Source organism: Trifolium pratense, linkage group LG2 (genome assembly GCF_020283565.1).
Source record: "Trifolium pratense cultivar HEN17-A07 linkage group LG2, ARS_RC_1.1, whole genome shotgun sequence".
Lineage (NCBI taxonomy): Eukaryota > Viridiplantae > Streptophyta > Magnoliopsida > Fabales > Fabaceae > Trifolium > Trifolium pratense.
The window spans coordinates 7,622,349-7,643,822 of NC_060060.1; the positions used below are offsets into that span (position 1 = coordinate 7,622,349).

General features: G+C 34.1%; 2 protein-coding genes across 3 annotated transcripts in view; both read left to right on the forward strand.

Annotated features, from left to right (window-relative positions):
- Positions 1-8,178: 8,178 nt before the first annotated feature.
- Positions 8,179-9,108, forward strand: LOC123909960. The gene is made up of 2 exons (XM_045960914.1): positions 8,179-8,596; positions 8,874-9,108. Exons 1-2 carry the CDS (start codon positions 8,313-8,315, stop codon positions 8,974-8,976), a joined length of 387 nt encoding a protein of 128 aa, XP_045816870.1. The 5' UTR covers positions 8,179-8,312; the 3' UTR covers positions 8,977-9,108.
- Positions 9,109-9,264: 156 nt separating this feature from the next.
- The window catches only part of LOC123909956 (probable inactive receptor kinase At5g58300), a 28,822-nt gene continuing 16,612 nt past the window's right edge, over positions 9,265-21,474 (forward strand). Inside the window, exons 1-2 of one of the 2 annotated variants that reach the window (XM_045960911.1) lie at positions 9,265-10,366; positions 10,606-12,115. In XM_045960911.1, coding sequence (XP_045816867.1) covers positions 9,888-10,366; positions 10,606-11,707 — 1,581 coding nt within the window. In that variant the 5' untranslated portion in view covers positions 9,265-9,887 and the 3' untranslated portion in view covers positions 11,708-12,115. Of the gene's footprint in view, positions 10,367-10,605; positions 12,116-21,474 lie in introns of those variants that run through there. The other variant, XM_045960910.1, reaches the window with a different exon arrangement.

Consider the following 21,474-nt stretch of genomic DNA (forward strand, 5'->3'; position numbering starts at 1 on the left):
TTACGAAAAAAAAAATGATTACTATTTATTATTAATTTAAAAAAAACAAGGATTCATGTCGATATTTTAAAACTAAATTAAATAACGAATTCAAAATTTAATAATTTTTTTATAATTTTTTTTTTATGATATTTGAGTTATGAATTAGGAAGCACCGACACTCCTCAAATTAGGCGTGTCCGTGTTAGACACGTGTCGGTGTCCTCGTCCGAAACCGACACCGACACTTATGAACTCATACAAATATAAGGCCATAGGTTAGTATTCTTTTTATTTGAAAAAAATCAATTACGAAATAAATCATGCTTACAATTTATTATTATGGACAACACATTAATTCATGTTGGTTAGCTTACATTGAGCACACAAAAACGTGATGCTTGGCCTTCTACTTACACACATTGCACTTGCTAATTATTACAACTAAAAAAGCCTATTGAAAAATAAAACCTAGGTAGCTACAACTTCCAATACGTATCAACCTCCCAAATTGTCCAACTCTTAACTTTACTCATGCATAATACTCTTTTGCTTTTCTGAACACAAAAACCGTCCAACTCTAAGCAAACTTCATCATCCAGCAAACAAAACACAATGATAAACACTGATCCACCAAGTCCAAGCACAAAACGCGCCATGCCTGAAAGAAAATCAAAAACCAGTAAGAGAGGAAAAGAAGCTACAAACACTACTTCAAACACTACCACAAACACTACAACTCTAAAGACAAAAACTCAGAACACTAAGACTGAGAAGACTGAAACTCAGCAGCATTCTGAGACTACAAAAAAGAAATTCAAAGCTGAGATTGTTTACATATCATCCAGGTATTGACTCATTTCTTATTGTAAACACGCATGAAATATATATGATGTGTGTTTGTGTCTGAATCTAATATTTATATGATGTGTGTTTGTGACTGAAACTTATATGAGGTGTGTTTGTGTGTCTGAATCTAATATTTGATTCATAACCAATCAGATTTGTAGTACCTTATATGTTGTGTGTTTGTGTCTGAATCTAATTTTTTAATCTAATAATTGATTCATAAGCAGTCTGTGTGTGTGTGTGTCTGAATCTATGATGATTCTAAACAAATTTATACGAAAAGTACCATCAACATTCATAAAGAAACAGTCTTTGGATTTGTATGTGTATGTGTGTGTTTGAATCTATCATGATTTTCAACAAAAATATAATAAAGTTTACTGTTTTATTTAATAATTTATATTTCAGCTACTACATATGACTTAATGGTTGTATATACCAGTAGGTAATTTTAATTTATTTTGTTAAATGGTTTGAACAGTCACCACACTACCACCCAAGGGTGGAATGACCAGGAAGATTCAAAAGATTGTGACTCAACAGCATCAACCCCTGTAAAACCAAAAGCAAAGGAGAAAAAAAAACAATACCCTGCCACAGAAACAAAAGCAGCCAACAAAAAAATCTGTCACAATTTGGGATCAACATCGGCACCTTCGAGATTGAAGGATATCAAGGAGTGGACTGCATTGCTTGAAGCTAGGCAATATAAGAAGATTAACAAAATTCTGTTCTGTCAGCCAGAAGAGGAGGATGACAATGATTTCCACATTAACTACCATCCATCGACACCGATGGGATATGAATTTTTCGACACCGGAGTCCCTATTCCTGAGGTAAGTTATTTAATCGTCTTATATTTAAACCTAATACAACACTTTCATTTAGTACTAATAAAAATATTTATTCCACGTTTGTTTTATTACAGTGGATGCCTGTCACATTTAGGCCATCCCCAAAAATGAATCTGAATGATATTTGCGCTTACACTATTGCATACGCCTTTATGGGCGATGATGAGCAGAAACATGGGTATGTGTTTTTAATATATCTTGCTAAACCTAACTGTAAATTTATTTAGCCCATTTAATTTGAATACATCTAACAATTCATACATCTACCTGTTGCAGTGGCGAGGTTCTGATTAAATCTACATCAGGTGTTCATGGGGACAGGAAAGCAATTAAGTCGTTGATGCCTAGGTGTAATGTGGACCAAGAGGTTATATTTTGACCTAACATTGTAATTATTTGGCTATGACAGATGAAAGTGAACTAAAATTTGACATAACGTTGTTTTCATTTGGCTATATAGGTTATCAACTTGGTTGTTGCACGAAACAATTGGCTGGTTGAATCGTTAGGGAAAATGAAATCTGTTTGGTATTTGCCTACATATTTTGCGGTAATTACCTAACTAACATTGATTTATTTTACATTTACATTTACATTAGTTGAGTAATAACCACTGACTTAAACTACATTACTTTTTAAGCAATATGCTCTGGATGACAAATACACAGCTGACTATATCCGGAAAATATATCAGGATAAGTTCATGCCAACAAACTCTGTGGTTTCAAAGGTGAGTTTTCTATAAATTCTGCTTAGTGTGTGATTTAAACCTGAAAATCAGTTCATGCCACTAAAAATGATTTCTATAACTACAGATTTTTATTCCTATGAATGATGGGGGTGCACATTGGTTTTTGGTGGTTGTTGAGTTTACTGAAAGAAAAGTTTATTGGTTGGACTCTTTACCTTCAGATGAAAGATATCATCCTAGGAGTCATTCAATTATTAGATTGGTATGCATGTGATCTATAGTTTGTTTTACATTCAAATTTATTGTTCGATTTTTTAATTCAAATTTTATATTTACTTTATATTTACTATTGTGGCAGATTGTCAAGCTTGAGGAAATCCTGCTTCTTCCTTGTTTTGTTGATGTTGCTAATCTAATTGGTCATGATAACCTAATCACAAACTTCACTAGGATTGAACCTACGTGTCTCCCGCATCAGCGACCTGGATCGTAAGTATTGTTAACCCCTATCTCTATTAATGATTTTACTTAAACTACATATTAGTGTCGTACTAATGCAATTTTATGAATAATCATAGGAATGATTGTGGAGTGTGGGTTGCTAAATGGATGATTGAATGTCCATACAATAGTAACTATGGAGGCATAACTGTAAGTTGAATTAATGTCATGGTTTTTTGTAAAACATTTTTCAATCTAAGCAAATTTCTAATTCATCCACTGTTTTTTCATGATATGTAGGTTAACACTGCCACAAGGATGAAGCTTGCTTTATATCTCTGTCATTCATCTAATAATATGTTGTTACAATCACTATTGGCAAATGCTGCAAAGTATTGGGATGATATGCACAAGAAAAGGAAGGCTTTGGTTGATATCTGAAGTTTCAAGTTTGGTTCTTAGACTATGGGATGGGTGCTTGAAGATTGAATTTTTATTTTGGATATTTTGGTTTATTTTCTCTGTTTTGATTTTTGGTACTGTTGATTGTTAACCAGTGGGTTGTATTTTGCACAATATGGTCTTATATTTTGGATATGCTGTTTTATTCGGTTTGAAGTTTTATTTTGGATATTCTGTTGAATTTAGTTGACAATGTTCTATTCTGGTGGATATTTTGGAGATTGTGGTTTATTCGGTTTTAAGATTTATTATATGTTTGTCTTAAGCTGTAGGTATCTCATGCTATTATCCAATTTCATGCTATGTTTTTGACTTAAATACATGAGATAACTATTTGATTTATTTGTTTGTTTCATACAATTTTCAAAACATTATATATATATATGTTGGGAACATACCTCTTAGTTCTATGTCTTTGTAAAATTGATATGAATCACCTTTCCGTCTTAACATTTTTGACTTCAAGTCTAATCACCATGTTGCATGCATATTCATGTAACCTGTTTCAAATTGCAATAAAACATAAGTTGCTGTAATTATCACCTAATAAACATACATTTGGCATTGTAACAAAAGTTGGTATTGGAAATAGACATTTTTCATGTATTTAATCAAAACTATTTAAAAATTGGATAATCAATATCAAAAATGTTATTGTCCAAAATTACACAACATTGTTCTGTAAAAGTTGGATCATCTTCGTTAAAGTTACCAAAACTTATTAAAGTTACACCTTTCTCATGATAACTTACAAAACTTATACATCTTTCACATCAGGTACATTCAACAACCTTTAATGGGACTTGTGTGATCAGTTAATGTACATTGAACAGATTAAAAAAGTTGCATGTTTCTCATTACATGACATAAATAATAGCTTATGAATAGTTAGGTAACTTAAGCTTGGAGCAACCTTTAAAAGTTAATTGGAATTGTTTAAAAAGTTTCATCTTTCTCATTACATTGCATAAATCATAGCTTATCAAAAATTAAGTAACATTGAATAGCCTCCAAAAGATAATGTACCATGTTTTACTCAAGTAAAAAAGATTACAATATTCAATTTGAAAATTGTTACTGTACTACAGCTTAATTTGGTATATATTATTCAACTACAACACTGAGCATTAGCTAAAATATAGCAATGACTTCATATCATTAACTAGTGCTTATTCAACTCAAATACATATCACTAACTATAAACTTAACATTACAAAACTTGATTTGTTTACCCTTCAAGCCCTTCTACATTGTCTGTTTTCCAGTTCAAACCTCGTAAACACAGGATTCCTTAATTGGGATCAGAGTGGAATATTGCCATCCATTATTTATCTGCATGATATGTGAACAATAACTGATCAAATAATTCAGAATAGCACACTAATATCACATTCAAATTAACATAAGCACACTAATTAAGTGTGAATAATATCACAGTCCAATTTCAACCCTAATCGCCAGCTCAAATGACATCAAATTCAGAATTTTAAGATTTTGATAACACAGTATTCCTCAATTGGGATCAGAGTGAATAGATTGTCATCCATTACTTAACTGCAGTATATATGAACAATAATTGATGCAATAAGTCAGGAAATACCACACTAATATCACAGTCAAATTCACAATACCATACTTATTTTTCCTATGAATAATATCATAGTCTAATTTCACAATTAAAATGGCTTACAAATCGTAATCCCCAATTCAAATGAAACCATAATTCCCAACCCATAAATAACAGTATCAGCATATATACATTCAAAAATCAAATGAATTCAAATAAAATTGACAAACAGAATTTAACAATTTGATAAATACAAAACCAAATCCCCAATTCCAAACTTTATGGTTGAGAATTGAAATCAACTACAATATATATAACGACCCTAATCCCCAAATGGATGGTTTATGCAGTAAGAATTCAAAGCAACTTCAATTAAAAATGCAACCCTAATCCCCAATTCGATCGATACAGGGTAACAATTTGAATCAACTTCAATTAACGATGTAAACCCTAAATTGATAATTTCAGAGGCTAAAATATACGAACAATTACCTGTGAAGTACACTACGATGCTTGGAACCATAGAACAATCTTGCACTGAAAATAGTTGTTGGGTGAAGACAGATACGAATTACGCTTTAGTTTTTGGCGAATTACAAACGACCAGGAACCCAGATACGACATTGGGTGAGAAGTCGATAATGCTTTAGTTGGATATCAATGAAATAAAACGAATAAGACAAAGTCTGAGAGAGGCCAGAATAAAACGATGGATGACGAAGAAAAAGAAAGGAATGAACAATCGAAGAAGGAGAAGGACGAAGAAGGATGAACAATCGAAGAAGGAGAAGGACGAAGAAGGATGAACAATCGAAGAAGGAGAAGGACGAAGAAGGATGAACAAAATGGAGAACAGGTGGGAATTTTGGATTTAGGGTTTTCACTTTCAATTTTAATTTGTTCAAATAATAATGTTAAAAATCATAAATAAAAAAGTGTAAATGATTTATGATTTTAAATTGAAATTAAAAATGTTTTTGATTTGTATTTTTCATTTGATGGAGGACTCATATGCAATAAACAAAAGTTTATTAAGGAAATAGAGACTCACCATGGACCTTAGTTGATGTGGCAATTAAATTGAATTCTATTGGTTAAAAGTTTGGAATGCACCCATACATTCCAAAGCTGGAATGCACCATAGAAAAAAAAAAATAGAGCCTCCCTGAGGCCGCACGCGCCCCCACGCGCCGCCGGTGAGAGTGGGCGTGGGCGACGCGCACTGTTCATCGTCCCTCCCACCCGTTTTATGCAGAAACGGGTCGTGCGACCCGGTATTTTGACCCGGTTCGATCTCCCTCAATACTCAACGAAACTCGACGTTCCTTATATGGATTTTGATCGTTTTTCAATTTTACAAAGGTTTCCGGTATTAGTTTTTGAAATCGGCGTTCGATTCGCACGTAAAATGAGGTCGAAATTTGGAAGAAATTTAAAAAATGTTATGGTTGTTGTTGTTGCATGGGAGGCGCGAGAAGTCATGGGGGCGCGCGTTCTGATGATGCAAATTACATATATGCCCCAGTTGCTCTATTGTTTCAAAAAAAAAAATGGGTATTTTTGTCCAACTCAAAAGGTGCACCTTGCTAACTTAGACCTAACTAGGGTCTAAGTTAGAAAACCCCTATATATATATATCAAATAATATAGTTATATTGTTAAAACAAATAATTAAACATAAAAAAGATCACACGACACTTTAAATGTAATTTAAATTGTTCGAAACATCAAAATATGAAATTAAAAACCAATTAGCTCAAAAAGAGTCAATTATTTTCCTCTTCATCATCACTAAAAAGAGTGACCTCTAGTTAGATTCACCGCGAGAAAGACTAACAATTTCAAGAATATCAACTATATATTAAATAAATCTCATTCATCTCTACGAATATCCAATATTTTTGTTGCACTTTCATTATAAGTATTAATATTTCTCTTTCTTGAGAGAAGACGAAAATTGGTATGAATAAAAACTAGATCTTCATCTCTCTTTGAATTTAGTCTATTCCTTTTCAATGAATGAGTGAATAATTCCGGCGGCTACTTTGTTATTGTTTTTTAGCAATAGTTGCTACTTTATATTATAAACAAATAAAAAATTGTAAATCTTTCTATAAAAAAAACTTATAATAAAAGAAAAAAAAGAAAAAAAAACCGTGTTTTTTTGGATTGGTGTACCACGCGCGTACCACAGGTGTACCACACGTGTACCCATTGCAAAAAAAAAAAAGGTACGGCGTCAGTGCGTACCGGGGGAGTACCATACGCGTACCGGTACCCGATACGTATTCAGTACCGGTACTCGGTCTAAAATGGAGTAGCCATGCAACATAGCTATTGGCTCATTTACTTGCGGCACATTTTCGTTTGAAAATGGTAATCAATTTGATGCCATCTTTTAGAGCTTTAATAGGTGTGAAATTGCATGCATACATAAAAAGATAGAAGGGTGCAATGGTCTCGTTATTGTAGAGGCAAACCAATTCGCTAACAATTTGCATCTATCCAGTAATGTCCATTATGTTTCAATCACTATGGCTATGTTAGCATTACTTACAATTGATTTATGTGGCAATTTTTTTACAAGTAAATAGTTAAATAATTAAACGAGATACAACTTCATCATATTAATTCTAAATGAGGATAAAAATTCAAAACTAGGCTTGTATATCAGAAACTTAACTTTACCCTCGTACACTAAAGTTGAGAGGATGATGTAACGGAATTTTCACGTTTCTAATGAGTTAATCAGTCAACAGCCTGGTTTTGATTCACAAGGAGAGCTAACAAAACATGCTGGTATACCAAAATGCAAGGTAAGTAAGTTTATAGAAAGTTAATTAAACAACTTTCACCCGTAAGTAAATAAGTGGAGTGTCCGAAGTTCGAACGCGACTCCTCGACATATAAAATACGATGTTCCTACCAACTGAGTAAGCTCAACTGAGTAAGCTCACGAGGAATCATTATATTCATTTCTATCAATCCAAATATAGTACAGATTTTTTTATTTAATAATATGACTTTTACATTGTATAATTAAAAAAAATTTAGTGGTTTTTTTTTTGTAAAAAAAAAAGTTAATTTTTTTTTCTGAGTATAAAGCAGAAAACTTAATATGTGTTTATTTTTTATTTTGGTTTACAATGGAACTGAAAATCGAACTCAAGACCTCTAACATATTATCTAAATCACTCGCACTAGACAAAACCTAGTGGCTTTAATATTAATATGTGTTTATTTAAAACAATTATTTATAAGATACAATGCATAGGAGGTGTTTCAATCTGTCCTGTTTTCTTATTGGCCACTAAACCAATAAAAAGTAACATTATCCAAACACATTTTATCTTCTATAATATCTATCTATCCTAATTTTCCTTCCTCACATACACTGCAAATGGTTAGAGCTTTGACAAACACTTTGACCCATACCAAATTTCCAAAACATTGAAGGTACAAATCAAGCATGTCTTTGTACCTTTCTTGTGCTATCACAACAAAGCCATTTTTGAAGTTCAACAGCACCTTGAAATATCAACAACAGAAACCAAATATTTCATTAGCGTTAGTGAGGTGTGAATCAATTTCAAAAGACTCATCAGAGGAGAATGAGTTGTCAGAAAAACGTTCAAAGTTGGATAAAGGGTCTCCCATTATTATCATTGAAGCTCCAAAGATGATCAAAACTGCAGCTTCTGTCCCTTGCCTCAGAGTTAATTCTGGCTTAGTCAAACCTGGTGATGTTGGAAGGTATTTTCATTATTATTATTATTATTATTATTATTATTATTATTATTATTATTATTATTATTATTATTATTATTATTATTGTTTAATTTCGTTCTTCAAATTTGACACACAGCACTAATTGATTTGGTAAAGTATAAAAGTATATCCAATTAAATAATTTTTAGAAAATTAAATTTATGTGTTGACCCTGATAGTATAATTTTGTGAGCATAAAATGTGAATTGTATAAATTGGCAATTGTGTAATTAATTATAATATATGACTACACTTGGTGCAGAATTGTTTCAAGAAAGCCAAAAGATGTGTGGGCAGTGCGGCTCAGCATTGGAACTTATCTTATTGATGGCAAATATTTCAAGCCTTTAGATATTGCTGAATAATAATCACACACACACACACACAAATTGCTCTTAGTCTCTGTGTGTAAATTAGTTAAGCAAAATATTATAATTTACGGGATACTTATAACGTTTTTGGATAAAAATATAATTTTTAAAAGTTAAATTTTAGCATCGTGTGATCATAGTTCAATTGGTAGATATATTGCAATGCATTTTATATGTAGGGCCGAAGGTCGATTCTGAGATCTTGTACGAATCAAACCACAAAATCACCCTTGCTATTTCAAATTTTAATGCCATTTTTACCTGCTATAACATGCCACTTAATATTGTAAAGGGAAATATATCACTTCCCGCTTATGAAAACATTTCTGTTTTCATTTTTAAAAATATGTTTTTATTTTAACTTGTTAATAAAGAAGATACGAGACTACCATCGAAATGGAGGAAAGGTAAAATACTGACTGCACTAGAGAAATTCTGCAGAACGTTTAGGCTGTAAAATAATATTGGCTTTTTGTCTACTGCACTAGAATAAAGTTTCCTTGTACACTAGAGAAAAAGAAAGATATAATTATGGCAGAATTTTGACTATAGAATTATCATTTTCGTGTTCAATTTCTATACATGTAATTTGATGAAGAAAAAAAACTCTTGAGAACAGTTAAATATGATTAACTGTGTGTGGAAGAAACATATTACTAAAGAAGATGCCAATAGGTAAAGGACAAATATAAAACGCGTTGCTGCTGAGAGGAGGCCTATAATAAATTAATCTAAACATAAGAGAATACTATAATTTGTCAATCATGCTGACCAACGAAACCTCGTGGAACTTATAACCTCGAAGTACCACTTGCTATTTCATATTTTGATAAATAGGCCAAGTAATTTTCTTGTAATGGCTATGCAAAAAACCATATTAGGCCAACAATTTTCTTGTAATCACTATGCAAAAAACCATAGGCGCTTCCTCTTCGAAAACATTTGATGTTTTTATTAGCTTTCGCGGTGAGGATACTCGTAGAAAATTCACAAGCCATCTTTATGATGCTCTGAGCATGAAAGTTCGAACATTTATTGACGAAAATGAGCTTGAAAAAGGAGATGAGATATCTTCAGCACTTATCAAAGCCATTAAGGAGGCATATGCATCTTTAGTAATCTTCTCAAAAAACTATGCTTCCTCAAAATGGTGCTTGAATGAACTGGTCAAAATTCTTGAATGCAAGAAAGAACAAGGACAAATTGTGATACCTGTTTTCTATGAAGTAAATCCATCACATGTGAGGAATCAGAGAGGGAGTTATGGACAAGCTTTTGAAAACCATGAGCAAGATTTGAGGCAGAGCAAAGACAAGTTGCAGAAATGGAGAAATGCTCTCACTGAAGCAGCCAATTTATCTGGGTGGCACTCTCAAAATTACAGGTAAATAACATGACTTGTTTGTTTTCAAATTTCTAATATAAATTATAAATTACTTCATATCATGGGCATATTTTGTTTTCTATTTTTTGTATGAGTTAGATAATTTATTAGATAAGTTTGTTCAACTCAAAACATAACAAACATAATAATCACAGCTATGCATAAGTATTATTATTATTATTATTATTTGAACAACAAGAATGTTGACCTTCTTTCCCTTTCCATTATTCATATGGTAGGATTGAATCACATTTCATCAAGGACATTGTCGGAGATATTTTAAAAAAATTGAATCGTAAACACCCATTTGAAGTTAATAATGATGTTAGAACCCTTGGATGGTGGGGCATGGGCGGCATAAGAAAGACCATTCTAGCTAAGGATTTATTTATTTATTTGAAGCAAGCTAAAGATTTATTTATTAAACCGTTTTCTCACCTTCAATTTAATAAGCCGAAGAACAATTTGGTTTTCTTTGAAGGAAGTTCTTATAATTTTGATCTTGAAGACTTACTTAGAGCTTCAGGAGAAGTTCTTGAAAAAGTTAGCTATGGCAGCTCATATAAGGCTACATTATTATTGGAGGAGGAGGAGGCAATGATAGTTGTGGTGATAAGGTTGAAAGAAATTGTGGTAGGAAAAAAGGATTTTGAACAACATATGGAGATTTTGGAAAGGGTCGGACAACACACAAACGTTGTGCCGCTATGTGCTTACTATTTTTCGAAAGATGAAAAACTTATGGTTTATGACTATGTCCCAATTGGCAACTTATCCACACTGTTGCATGGAAGTCGATCAGGTGGAAGAACAACTCCATTTGATTGGGACTCAAGAGTAAAAGTTTCTCTTGGAACTGCAAGAGGAATTGCGCACATCCATTCTGTCGGAGGTACCAAATTCACACATGGAAATATCATGTCCTCAAATGTCCTCCTCAACCAAGATAACGACGGCTGTATTTTTGATTTTGGCCTGACCTCACTTGTCAATGTTCCTGCAAAACCTTCTGGACCTGCAGGTTATCGCGCTCCTGAGGTGATTGAAACCGGTAATCACTCTCATAAATCAGATGTTTACAGCTTTGGTATCCTCCTTCTCGAATTGCTTACAGGTAAAGCGCCTCTTGGACACGATGATATGATTGATCTCCCTAGTTGGGTTCGGACGGTCATGCAGGATGAATGGACAATCGAGGTTTTCGATGATGAGCTAATGTATGAAAACAAGGAGGAAGAAATGGTGCAAATGTTGAAAATTGCTATGGCATGTGTAGCAAACATGTCTGATATGAGACCTAACATGGTAGAAGTGGTAAGAATGATCGAAGATATCCAGTAATCTGACTTAGAGAGCCGACCATCTTCCGAAGAAAATAAATCTAAGGACTCAAATGTTCAGACTCCATAGATTGATTAACCATTCATTCAAAAAAAGATTGATTAACTACGGCTTTTTTGTTAACAAGGAAGTGATACTTAATGGTATACAAGATTGAGTGCATGCTTAGTTAAGGTTTCTCAAACTTCATTATTCCAAACCTTTTCTGTCTAATTGTTCAGTATATCTCATAGATGGAGTTTCTTTAATTATTTATTTTCCTTCTAATAGTTAGGTTGCTTTCCTTGAATGAATTCTTATGTATATTTGTTAGTTGTATTTCAATTGTTTTTGTGCTGTTAAAAAAAAAACATTTGAGAGCATCATTGCTTCATTGAAAATGTAAGGGAAGAATCAATTAGGTGTGGACTCGATGTTGTACGTAACAAACTTTTTCTACATTGTTGGAGCTTAGTCTCCCAATCGGTTAACAGCCGACCATCCTACCACTGAGCTACTGATGCACCTTACGTTGAAACCCCAATTTTATTTATAGATGAGTGGTAGAATCACTATATAGTGCTCTAGTAGTAGAGTTGAATTTGTGGAATTACAAGTGTTTGATGAGTTACAACACCGATCAATTTGTGGAATTACAAGTCTTTGACAATTACTCATGATATATTCTAGAATTTTTTTTTTTGGAAACATGGTCCGAGGGGACCAATCCCACCGTCCACTTACGGGGGGCCCCATTTAAAGCCTTTTTTTTTTGGTATGGATTAGTCCAGATATATTCTAGAAAGTTATACCAGATAAATTGTAATGACACTTAAATAATTCATTAGACAGTTTTCTTATTGTTGAAACACCTAGAAGAGTCTAAACGTTATTTTCTCTTAATTCTCAAGCAAAACGATAAGACAAAATCGTAACCTTCATTTAGCAGCATGCCTTAAAGCAGTGGATTAGTAACATAGAGGTGTACGCTTGTAATAATCCATCCTTTCAATGTGAAACTACATCAATAAGCAATACTGTTAATAGGCTTTGCCATTGTACAGAAACCAATAATTCATCCTAATTTTATTAATTTCTTTTGTGTCTTACTTTTGTTGGTATTTATCATTAATGATTGTGTTTTATTCTTAGTACTCTTATATATTATGGTGTTGTAAGTTGTGACAATTAGTCTGAGACATTACAAGTATAAAGGATATCATATTATAAGCCAGGCTCTTAAGCTCACAACAAAAGAAGTTCTGCAAAAAACCACATCATCCTTTCAAAATGAAGTTATTTTCTGTTCAAATAAAATGACATGTTTATACTACTAAAATTGTCAAGACACCATAAAACACATTTCTATTCTAGTGTTGAATCTCATAATTGCATTAGGATGGTAAACATGAACTAATAAATCCGTATTTAACAGTTTCAATGCTCATAGAGAAGAAGTGTTGAATTCTTGAACCATGTCCTTGCCAGCTTGATCGTGAATCCATAGTCACCGTAGAGAACGTCGGCAACACCTTGGCCTTCAGTGCCAGGAAGCCATGCAGCTACAAGTGCATCAATTTTTGACAGATATGGCTGAATCACAATCGGTCGCCCAATAACGAGAACAACTACACATTGAATTGAGTCACATATATGATGGTGCTTGAGCATGGTTCAGCTATTGTTATTTTCAATCTGTCACCAATTAATGTCTCTGCATAATGGGGTTCTCCCACAATGACTACTGCATAGGAAAATTTGCTTGACTTGATAAAATTAGCATCAAGATTTTCACTATAGACAACTTCGGTTGCAGGAATAACGTACTGTATGCTTTAGATAGTAGGGTATTTTCACTATAGGGTATTTTCTTGAACTTTGCTGCATAGAATCTAGGTAGATACTTGTTAGATGGTTCTACTATTATTGATAATGCATCGGTTACTAGTGGTGATACTCATGGTGTTGTTAAGTTGTGGAACTTCGGTTGGTAGTTGTTAGTGACATTGGTTTAGTTGGACTAGTGAAACAAAGTTTACTAGGCGGTGGAACTAACCGGGACGTGTTGTAGACTAACAATGACTTGAAGTGTGTTTCGGAGTAGTTGAAATTTTTTGCTAAGGTGGAAGTAGGGATGTCAACGGGGCAGGGAATGTGCGGGGGAAGCTTCCCCGTTCCCCGCCCCAAAGTGCATGCGGGGGAGATTTTGCCTCCATCCCCGTCCCCACGGGGGAATATTTTTCCCCATCCCCATCCCAACAGATTCTCACGGTTCCCGCGTAGATCCACATATATCAAATATTAACAAAATTTCTATATATTTCGGTCAAATTATGATGGTAGTATGACATTATTTTTTCTGTCTTATTTATTTTAAAAAATAAATATTTTACATCTTTCTTTTTTAAATAATAAAAAAACACATAATGCATTCATAACAAAAAAACATTGCAAAAATATTTGGCCACTAATAATCATACAAAACCTAACAGCCAAAATATTCCATAGCAAAGTACGACATTTCCGGGAATGAACTAATAATCATACTAAAAACATTGGAAAAACATTTGGCTACTAATAATAATAATATATAGTGTATATATGGACGGATTCGGGGAATCAGCGGGGACGGATGCTTCGTCCTCGATCCCCGGCCCAAAGTTCCTGCGGGGGGGGGGGGGGGGGGGGGGGGGGATTTTTGCATCCATCCCCATAGGGATAAAATCTTTGTTTTCAGAGCTTCGAACAGGCGGATTCAGGGAATCAGCGAGGACGGATGCTTCGTCCTCGATCCCCGCCCCAAAGTTCCTGCGGGGGGGGGATTTTTGCATCCATCCCCACAGGGATAAAATCTTTGTTTTCAGAGCTTCGAACGGGGCAATCCCCGCGGGGATCCGCTCCACCGGATGCAAATTGACAACCCTAGGTGGAAGATACAGTGGATATACTGATTTTGAGGCTTTGGTGGAGGAAACTTGGTTTGAGGTGGAGGTACACCAAAGTGGTATGGCTATGGAGATCTTGTGAGTTATGTTTCGATTATGTTTGAAGAAGTGAAAAACTTGGAAGATCTTCAAGGAGGCAATTGAAAGCAAAGGTGATCAAACTTGGTTACAACTTGTAGGACTGTTGGAGGTAGTTGGATACGAGGAGAGTTTGAGGTTACAACTTGTGGAACCACCTAAAATTCTAAGGTCGGTTGGAGGCAAGAAATTCTTCGAGAGTACGAAATCATTTAGGGGTTCGAAGAGGGTGTGGTGTAATCATGGTGGTTGGTGGGAAGTTGGCATCACCATCAATTTAAAGGTAAGTTGGAGATTGTTGGATATTGCCTTTGAAAATTGAAGAAAAGCAGAAAAATGGTTTTGCTGCTGCCTATGGCACCATGAGGCGCCAATTTTTTGGGCATGAGGCGCAGAAGCAGCCTCAGCTGCTGCCATTTTTCCATGAGGCGCAGTCTGCAGTATATATACTGCTGCTTCATTTTCTGCAGCCGCCAGGAAGAGAGAGAAAGGTTTATCAAGGGTTTTTGGTACCAACATCAAGCTAGGATCAAGAGGGTTTCTCTTGGGTATAATCTAGAGTTGGGAAAGTGATTCTAACACCTTCTAAACACTTATTGATTGAATCTCTTGGTTACGGGGAGAGATTCGAGAAAATGGTAGAATTTAGGAAAACTCTAAATTCTTAGGACTCTTTGTATTGAATCTTTGTAATCAAGTGTTTCTATTGATAGTGGAACGGAGAATTCTCTCCCCCAGAGTAGGTTGGTTTTAACCGAACTGGGTAAACATTTATCTATGTTCTTTATCGCGTTTACTTGTTTTTAGCTTTTGTGTGATTATTGTTCATTCATTTTGTTTGGTTGCTTCAATTCATTTGTCCCACACACTAAAAGTTATTGGTGTGGTTTTCTTCGGATTCACAACACAACCGTTAATTATGATTAACTATGGTGGAAGAAACATTAATATAAAAACACGTTACTGCTGAGATGAGGACACTAAATAATCTAATAAACTAAAGAGAAGATTATAATAATCATGAAGACCAACGAAATAACCTCGGAATATCAGTTGCTATTAATATATTAATTAAAGTGAGTTTATTTGATAATTAGGCCAAAAGAAAAATCTTGTAATTAATGGCTATGCAACAAACCATAAGCGCTTCTTGTTTGAAAAAATTTGATGTTTTTATTAGCTTTCATGGTAAGGATACTCGTAGAAAATTCACAAGCCATCTTTATGATGCTCTGAGCATGAAAGTTCGAACCTTTATTGACGAAAATGAGCTTGAAAAAGGAGATGAGATATCTTCAGCACTTATCAAAGCCATTGAAGAGGCATATGCATCTTTAGTCATCTTCTCAAAAAACTATGCTTCCTCAAAATGGTGCTTGAATGAACTTGTCAAAATTCTTGAATGCAAGAAAAATCATGGACAAATTGTTATACCTGTTTTTTACGAAATAGATCCATCACATGTGAGGAATCAAGTTGGGAGTTATGGACAAGCTTTTGAAAAGCATGAACAAGATTTGAGACGCAACAAAGATGAAATTAAGTTGCAAAAATGGAGAAATGCTCTCACTGAAGCAGCTAATTTATCAGGGTGGCACTCTCAAAATTACAGGATTGAATCAAATTTCATCAAGGACATTGTCGAAGATATTCTGAAAAAATTGAATCGTAAACACCCATCTGAAGTTGATAAGAAAATTGTTGGAATTGAGAAAAATAATGAAGAGACTGACTTGGCGAAAACTGAATCAAATGATGTTAGAACCCTTGGATTATGTGGCATAAAAAAGACCACTCTAGCTAAAGATTTATATGTTAAACTGTGGTCTAAATTTAATAAGCCGAAAGAAGAGTTTGCGAGTGAAGTGCAAGAAGAGTTTGTGAGTGAAGTGCAAGAACCTGAGAAGAACAAGTTGGTTTTCTTGGAAGGATGTTCATATAATTTTGATCTTGAAGACTTACTTAGAGCTCCAGCAGAAGTTCTTGGAAAAGATAGCTATGGCAGCTCATATAAGGCTACATTATTATTGGAGGAAGAGGAGGCAATGATAGTTGTGGTGATAAGGCTGAAAGTCAACGTTGTGGTAGGCAAAAAGGAGTTTGAACAACATATGGAGATTTTGGAAAGGGTCGGACAACACAGAAACGTTGTGCCGCTTCGCGCTTATTATTTTTGGAAAGATGAGAGATATATGGTGTATGACTATGTCCCAGCTGGCAACTTATCCACACTCTTGCATGGAAGTCGATCAGGTGGAAGAACAACTCCATTAAATTGGGACTCGAGAGTAAAAATTTCTCTTGGAACTGCTAGAGGAATTGTGCACATCCATTCTGTCGGAGGTACCAAATTCACACATGGAAATATCATGTCCTCAAATGTCCTCCTCAACCAAGATAAAGAGGGCTGTTTTTTTGATTTTGGCCTGACCTCACTTGTCAATGTTCCTGCAAAACGTTCTAGAGTTGCAGGTTATCGCGCTCCTGAGGTGATTAAAACCGGTAATCACTCTCATAAATCAGATGTTTACAGCTTTGGTGTCCTCCTTCTCGAATTGCTTACAGGTATAGCGCCTCAGTCGCCTCTACAATCTCGTGGACGCTATGATATAATTGATCTCTCTAGGTGGGTTCGGTCGGTCATCCAGGAGCAATTGACAATCGAGCTTTTCGATGATGAGCTAAAGTATGAAAACATGGAAAAAGAAATGGTGCAAATGTTGGACATTGCTATGGCATGTGTCGCAAAAATGCCTGATATGAGACCTAACATGGTAGAAGTGGTAAAATGATTGAAGAGATCCAGTAATCTGACTTAGAGTGCCGACCATCTTAGTAAAGGTTTCTCAAACTTCATTCATTTCAAACCTTTTCTGTAATTGTTCAGTATATCTCATAGATGGAGTTTCTACGATTTATTTTCTTCTAATAATAATTAGGTTGCTTTATGATAGGTGCATGTCAATTGAATCATGATGTTCAATCGGTACCATAGTCACACGGTTCGTAATTCACTGTACGCGGTTCGTAACTCTCAAAGAATTAGGTACGCAGGGATATACAGAGTCGGTACGCCGTTTGGGTTCATAGTACGTTTATATATAATACTCGGTATGTTACAAATAAAAAAATATTAGGGTTAATAGGTCTTTACCCCCCTGCAATATGACCGATTTTTGCTTTACCCCCTGCAAAATAATTTTTTTTGATTACCCCCCTCGCAATATCAAGATTCCATTGATTACCCCCCTGGATTGACAACTGGGATGCTGACTGTTCATTTAAGATGACATGGCAAGTATATGTGCCTTTCTTTAATTTTTTTTATTTAGTGACATGTTGCCTCATCATATTTTAAAATTAAAAAAAAAAATCAGAAAATGGTGTTTCTTCATGTGCATTCATCGTTCTCTTCCTCCAAATTCCAATAACCCATTTGTTTTTGCTTAAAAAAAAAAATACCAATTGTTTCTTCATAAAATCAAAATCAACCTTCATCCTCAAATTCCAACAACCCATTTTCTTCTCACAATATCTCATTCCAATAACCCACTATGATTTTTTTTTTAGTTGTTACAGAAGAAAAGTCACTCTCACTAATTTATCATTACTTGCATCTGGTTAATGTTCTCTCTCTCTCTCTCTCTCTCTCTCTCTCTCTCTAATTTAGGAGTTATTGATGGTTAATCTATTTGTGTCTGCTTCAAAGGAGCTTCTTTTGGGTTTGTTCATTTTTGGGTTGCTATCTGCTCGCCTTCGTGTGGTCGTGGTGGTGGTGAGTTCATGGCGGTGGTGATTTTTGTGATTCTGGGTTTTTTTCTTTCTCATGGGTTCGTGGTGTGTGTCTTTGAGTTTGTGGTGGTGGAGATCTCTCTTGAATTTAATCCTCCTAAATGATTGATTTTGGATTTGTTGATTTTATTGATGAATTTGTTGGTGGTATAGTGATGAAATTGGGATTTGGATGACGAATAGTTGTTAGATTTTTATTTTTTATTTTTTTAAATTAGTTTATTATGTGGCAACATTTCACTAAATAAATAAATTAAAAATAAAAGAAAAGTCACATATACTTGCCATGTCATCTTAAATGAATAGTCAGCATCCCCGTTGTCAACTCAGGGGGGTAATTGATAGAATCTTGATATTGCGAGGGGTAATCAAAAAAATATATTTTGCTGGGGGTAAAGCAAAAATCGGCCATATTGCAGGGGATAAAGACATATTAACCCAAAATATTAATTAAAAAAATAATAGATGATAAAAAATATTACTAATACATCAATAACTAAAACCATCCAACAACTTACTCCCTAGTGGTGAAAGCCAAAAAAAAAAAATTATGATTTTTGTGTTCAATTTCTGTTCATGTTATTTGATGAAGAAAAAAGAACTGTTAAAATTTTCTACATTTATATTTGGAACCGTTAATTATGATTAACTATGGTGGAAGAAAGTCAAGAAACATTAATATAATAATGAAAATATCAATAGGTGAAGGACAAATATAAAAACGCGTTGCTGCTGAGATGAGGACACTAAATTAATCTAAACTAAAGAGAAGATTATAGTAATAATTTGTCAATCATGATGACCAACGAAATAACCTCGAAATGAAATACCACTTGCTATTTCATATTTTAATATACAATTAAAATGAGTTTATTTGATAATTAGGCCAAATATTTTCCTTGTAATTAATGGCTATGCAAACGAGCTTCTTGTTCGAAAAAATTTGATGTTTTTATTAGCTTTCATGGTGAGGATACTCGTAGAAAATTCACAAGCCATCTTTATGATGCTCTGAGCAACAAAATTCGAACCTATATTGACGAAAATGAGCTTGAAAAAGGAGATGAGATCTCTTCAACACTTATCAAAGCCATTGAAGAGGCATATGCATCTTTAGTCATCTTCTCAAAAAACTATGCTTCTTCAATATGGTGTTTGAATGAACTCGTCAAAATTCTTGAATGCAAGAAAGATCAAGGACAAATCGTTATACCCAATGTTTTAAAACCCGGACAGGTGATCGACCCGGTCAAGGCACTGAGTCACTGTTTACACTGATTTTTGGTAAACAACCGCTAGTTTAAATTAATTACTTGAGAGATCAACTAGTAAATCTCGGGACAATTATTCATGCATGGAAAAAGAAGTTCGAATGTTCATCGTTAAAGATATCCTTATTTTGCAAAAGAACAATGTGTTTGGTTTATGAAACATAAATTGAATGCGAATAAAAGGGTGTTCACTCGAATGAGAGAACCGATTAAATGCAGAGTTTGTAAATGCTTAGAAAATAAAGACTTATGAAAAGTAAATTTGCATTTGGAATGTAAAAGTTACAAAGAAAATAGAATGGTTCACTGATTCATACATCTTTCTCGAGTAACTCGTTTCTCGCTTTAACATGGGTACTTTGAGTGTTTGAGAATTTGTGTAAATGAATTGTGACCCCTACTTCGACTATACAAACTCCTATTTATAGAGAAACTAAATAACGACTACTTTAACGTTAAACTACTAAACTTTGGCCACGCGTCCCTTTGCATTTGAAATAAACCAAGGCTTTGAACCGTTGTAACTGTCGAAGTCGAATCACATTTGAAGGATGGAAAATACTCTAAGTCCACAATCTTGAGTGTTTCGATTTATTAATTTCAATCGAATTAACCTTCTATTTAAAAAGCAGCATCTTTTCATAATTTGCAGACTCATATGAAGCTATCTGAAGAATACTTTCCATCAGAACTCTCTTATTCTTAAAGACATTACCTTCACCTTCATTAAATGATAAGAGAGTTAAACTCTCTTGTTTTTGAAGACATTTAAAACCTGACACTATTTAAAGCCATTTAACAAACTTCTTAGTAATGAATGTCTTTGGAATTAGAGATGAAAACATGTTTTAGCTCAAGCTAAAATATGGGATAACAAATTGCCCCCAAAAATGCCTGTTTCGATTTGAATGATTCGAATGAAATAAGAAAATGGCATTTTTAAAGTACTTTGTCATATACACCATTTTCACTCTCCTTGTTTCGAACAGATGGTATCATAGCATTAAAGGGTAACCGCTTCGTTTCTAGCAAACTGTCAATTAATTTGAATTATCATGATTCAAATTTTTAGCAAAAACGGTTGAGGCAGGAGTTGAACAGGGATCAGTTTGTTAAAGGTTACACACACATGCCAATAGACTAGACCAACAGTTACTGATATATTTTGAATTGTAACCGCTAATAACGGTTATTTGGGAGAAGTTATTCTCTTAATCAAATCATGGTTATCTCTTTATAAATAGAGAAAGTTGGAAACAGTAAACATAAGAAAACTGACATAATCAAACCAAATTCTCTCCCACTTACATTTTCTTCTAAATCATCCTTCACTTCATTAATGCATGAGTGAATTGTTGGAATCATATTTTTGTAAAATGTTATCAAAGATATGCTTGTTGTGTTAGTGCAAACCACTACAAGGTGATCAAAGTATCCTGCAGGGTATTCGCCGTACATCCCAATTGCATCTAATACACATTATTGGTGGGGGCGAATAGAACCTAAAGGTTAGTGTGAAAACACGCTTTGAATCTTTATGTGCATCCATCGGCGACATCTTCTTTGTTCAAGTGTTGCAGCATCTTCCCCAACAAAAATCTCCAACAATCTTTAGGTTCTATTTTTCTTAATCAATGGCTGCATCACTCAAAGAAATGACTTCTGATTTTGTGAAATAAGAGAGGTTTGATGGAGGCCATTT

Coding starts and splice junctions, on each gene's coding strand:
- LOC123909960 (XM_045960914.1), top strand. CDS start 8,313: ATGTCTTTGTACCTTTCTTGTGCTATCACAACAAAGCCATTTTTGAAG. Junction 8,597..8,873: donor AAACCTGGTGATGTTGGAAG/GTATTTTCATTA, acceptor CACTTGGTGCAG/AATTGTTTCAAGAAAGCCAA.